Source organism: Perna viridis, chromosome 5, assembly GCF_037379345.1.
Source record: "Perna viridis isolate PV_CMFRI_1.1 ecotype Kerala chromosome 5, ASM3737934v1, whole genome shotgun sequence".
Lineage (NCBI taxonomy): Eukaryota > Metazoa > Mollusca > Bivalvia > Mytilida > Mytilidae > Perna > Perna viridis.
The window spans coordinates 11402219-11406776 of NC_142449.1; the positions used below are offsets into that span (position 1 = coordinate 11402219).

Consider the following 4558-nt stretch of genomic DNA (forward strand, 5'->3'; position numbering starts at 1 on the left):
AGGAAAACGGAATAATTTCCATCACATCAAAACAGAAATTTAAACTTATTTCTATAGATACACGAATAATGAAAATGTATGTTTCCATCCAAAATTACATAAAGATTATATCTTAGCTGTATATCCTGTAGATTTTATATTTTGTACACCATTTATATCCGACAAATAATTCTAAATTTTACCATTTCACCTTCTTCACAAAAGTAAAAGAAATTTGCATCCTGGAACATTTATATACGAAACAAAATTGTTTACATTTGAAAGCTAATCTTGCAATACCACTCTTTCCAGATATTATTGTTTGGGTTTGTCGTTCGGTTCTGTTATTTCAGGAAACTTAACCCTGTTTTGTTAGTAAATGTTTGGCAGATGAAAAATATGTATTATCCCAGCAAAACAATGTTTCTTCTCATAATATAACAAGTTGATTTTTCATTTTGTCAGGATAAAAAGATGGTATGCAATGTCAACACAACCTTTACAATAAAACGACACATGAATGTTTAGACACTTGATTTGCCGACATAGTATAATTTTGTGCTTCAATTTATCTTTTAAAAAAAAAGATTTGATAGGCAAAACAACCAGGACACTAGTCAATACATTTACCAGATATTTTCCCATACCTAATGTAATCTATATATTTATTGTTTTGGTTAGAAAATTACTGTTATAAGTATTTGGTAGTATGCACTAAATACAAAGACACTTTTAAGTCGGTATAGTTACAATGATTACTTGATGCATTAGTATAGCGGTTCAAAATAATGTCGTGAATTGAATTGGGTATCAAATGTAATATTTTGATGAAGTAGTGTTGTCAAAACCAACGGAAATATCGCCATGAATACCTATTTAAATCTCTCCTTTCACGAAGTATGTAGCTAACTCTAATAATAGACTATAATTAACAGTATACTTAGTACGTAAACATATTTAACAAAAATTGTGAGCAGTCTCACAAAAAGACACCACCCACTTCCACCTGGATTCTACAGATGTAATTCCTTTAGTTTTTTTCATTCTTCCTTCAAAGCATCTTCCGTCATAAACATCTATTTACGCTATACAACCTTTATGTAATATTCATTGGACGGTTAAGGGTGAAGTAGTGAAACAGGCGGACATGATGATAAACTCAAATATATTTTTAACTTTTGCCTGTTCTACAAAACGTAATACTATTTGCTTTTGTGCAACTAAAACATTATTGCCGTTGAAAAACTAATCTATATGAAAAATTTGGAGTCAATTTACTGATTTTGCCAAAACATAAACGCTTACGGTCTTGTTAAGATACTCGTGGTTACATGACGTTGATCCCGACCACAAGAGTATATAGGCATATGATCCGGATCATACGGTCCGAATACATGTCTACTCTAGAAAACAAACTAACTTGGTTTGCGAGTGGGTATATACAGGTGATATCAGAGGATACACGTATAACAAAATATTTGCTACCAGTGGTTGTAACCTTTCTAATTGTGTCTGGATTCCGAGCCACAAACGTTTGTGTGCTTGGCAAATTTTGATAATAACCCAAGATCCATGATTGATCCGATGAGATAATTGTGGTTTAAGATAGAAAGCCTTTTCACTTTGCGGGTAATTGATATGGACGGAAAACTTGCCTATACCGACTGTCAAAAATTGATCGTCATGTGTTTCACCAACGCCAACTTAATTTTCATTCATTATAGATGGATGCGCCAGGACAAGACAAGCTATCTAATATTTCATTCATGTTGGGTAAAACGAAGCTGTAAGAATGTTATTGTAACGTCACACACCCTTTAAAAATCTCCTTCTTACAAGACAAGTCTATTACAATGTATCAGACTACATCTGATTATGTTTGTTTTAGGAAAACATCTAATAGGAAAACAGATCAGAATTCATCTACTGGAGATTTTCATTGTATCATCTGCATTTAGATGACTGTAGAATAACAAATCAAAGGAAATTTATATTATCAAATATAGAGACACTTCATCAGTGTTAACTTGACAAGAAGTGAAGCAATTTCCTTTACATGAAAGGATACATAAGGACACTTTATATAGCAATGCAATAAAATATAACTTTTGAATAATAGCATTAACGGACATAACAGGCTGATCAAAAGATTGGTGCAGATAGACACGTGTTGGAGGAGGCTTCCCACCCCCACAGTAGTGTAATATCCTTAAAGCACCACATGGAATCCATGGTATGAGTTGCGACATGGTACAAGTAACAACCGAAACCTTTAATACCATTATCCCAAGGAATATATGTCATCTAGAATTTCATAACTTAACTACTACGTGGCCATCCTTCACACAAAAACACCATATTCAGACTGAAGACATTCAAGCAGGCAGCGATGGGCACAATTACTGTCAAATGTAGTCATTAATAATCGATTATATGAAGGATGTTGGTGTAATCGATTAATAATCGATTACTCTGATTTTTGTTTGTAATCGATTACAATCGATTGTTTTATCAAAAGTAATGACATTACTTTTCGATTACAGTCAATTACATTCTACAAAATAAAAAGAAATAACTATGAAAAAGTTACAACAGTATTGCTGTTCAACACATTTATAGTGGAAAATAACAAAATTTACATTAGCATCATTTAAAGCTTTAAAGTCAGAAGTCGGAATTGCATTTAATCATTATCAGTTTGTGGAAAGAATTATCACTCAATCGACATCTGTCAGGACGAAATTTCCATCAACCTTTAAATAAACTGTTTCCAAATGTTTTGTTGATAACTGTTTTCCAGAGGGAAGTTCATATCGAGGATCCCAAATATTTACAAAACTCCTGAAAAATCGGTATTCCACTAGAGAGAGTGGTGACAAGGTGCCTGCTATTACATGGACAAAGGCATTAGTTACTTCTTTTTGTTTGGGGTCATTTTGACCATAGTTTGTACTTTTCTTTGTTTACAAACTGAATTAAATTTTGTTGTTTATTTGATTCATTGCTGGCAGATGTATTTATCTATAGCTCATTGCGATGTTTTCCCTGAAAAAATAACTTAAAAGTCTTTAAATCTTGGTCCAGATAATTTTATAAGTCAATATTTCAAGTAAAATTAAATGGTTTTAATTATTTCTTTGTTTTGACTATCTCCTTAATTACAGGTTATAGAACTACAAATAGAGTAAAACATGTAACCTAGGGCAATTTAATATAAACCTGACACTTAATCAGTAAAAATAATTGAAATCAAAACAGAGTCTTGCTGTCAGTAATTTAAATTTTTCATTAATTGACCAGTATTAAAAGAAAAGAATATAGTTAAATTTAATTATATTTCTTTACTCTCTTATTTAAATTTATAAACAATTACATAAATATGTTTAGTGTGACTGTGTCAAAGTGGAATGCATGAAGTTATTGTATTGTATTGGTTCATTGTCAACATGACTTCTCAATCTTATTGTTTTAAAAAATAGGTAACATAACATAATGTGAGTTGAAAATTTTGATGTTGTTTGGGCATTCCCATATATGAGCACATGACAGTATTTGCATTTAACATTAACAGTTCTTTCAGAATGTGGTGGAATTTCATAATGTTCTCTCCAAGACATGACAAACAGCCACTATGTCTTCAAAATCACTACTAAAAATACTTAACCAAACAAAAATGCTCACTATTGTAAGTGAGTGAACAAAATTCTGAAGTTTAATATTGCACCAGAAATGCCCTAAGGTAAAGGGGGAAAACAAAATTTGGACTAGAATGACAAATAAAAAGAACTCTTATTAACAAATATTGTATTAAGAAATTTCAATATAATCAACATTTTTATTTTAGTGTAGTTGGGATATTAATTTTAGCCATTTGATACATTTATTTTGAACATAAATTAAAGGCCATTTGTTTCAAAAGCTGGAAATAAGTTTAATTTGTAAGGAAATCTTGTTGACATAAGGGACTTTAAGAGAACAACAAAGCTAATAAAATGCAACTTTTCAGGACTCTCAAGTCATTTAATACATGGTATTTTATCTGTACCTGTAAAAAAAGAGCATTAAAAAGAATGCATCCAATGCACTGAAATGAAGTGCTATTTTGTCAAACTATTTTTCTAAAGTAATCGAAAGTAATCGATGATTACATCATATTTTTTGCTGTAATCCATTAAATTATGATTACATGTAATCGAAAAGTTGGTCGATTACGGATTACTGTTGATTACTCTGAAAAATGTAATCAATTACAATCGTTTTTTTTAAGTTCACTGCATTGTCTAACTGGACAAACAATCCTCTGACTATTAAAAGGAGGTAATTTTATAACTGGGTGGAACCACCTCATATATGTGGAGATCTAAGACAAATCATTCATTGAAATATTGAAAAAAAATCCAGTATGTGGGAGAAGGCACAATTAAGGAATCTTATTTTAATCAAATGATTAGTTCAAGACAAGATTTCTAAAGAAGGTTTATCATGACAGTACAGGGTTGGAGGCAAAAGTGGCAAATTATGGCAATGGCTCATACGGAGACTTGATTCAATAAGCAGGCAAAAATAAGGGAAACACAAC

The 4558-nt window shown here is 31.2% G+C and overlaps 1 protein-coding gene across 1 annotated transcript; it reads right to left on the bottom strand.

Moving 5' to 3' along the window:
* Positions 1-2595: 2595 nt before the first annotated feature.
* Positions 2596-3711, bottom strand: LOC148616021 (uncharacterized). The gene is made up of 2 exons (XM_088581710.1): positions 3373-3711; positions 2596-2931 (listed from the first exon to the last, which is right to left on the bottom strand). Exons 1-2 carry the CDS (start codon positions 3594-3596, stop codon positions 2697-2699), a joined length of 459 nt encoding a protein of 152 aa, XP_088437836.1. The 5' UTR covers positions 3597-3711; the 3' UTR covers positions 2596-2696.
* Positions 3712-4558: the final 847 nt, after the last annotated feature.

Excerpts from the sequence above, each read along its gene's own strand:
- LOC148616021 (XM_088581710.1), bottom strand. The coding sequence starts at position 3,596 with ATGTCTTGGAGAGAACATTATGAAATTCCACCACATTCTGAAAGAACT. Across the intron at positions 2,932-3,372 it reads ATGCATTCCACTTTGACACA|TACAAACTATGGTCAAAATG; the intron begins GTCACACTAAAC and ends AACAAAGAAAAG.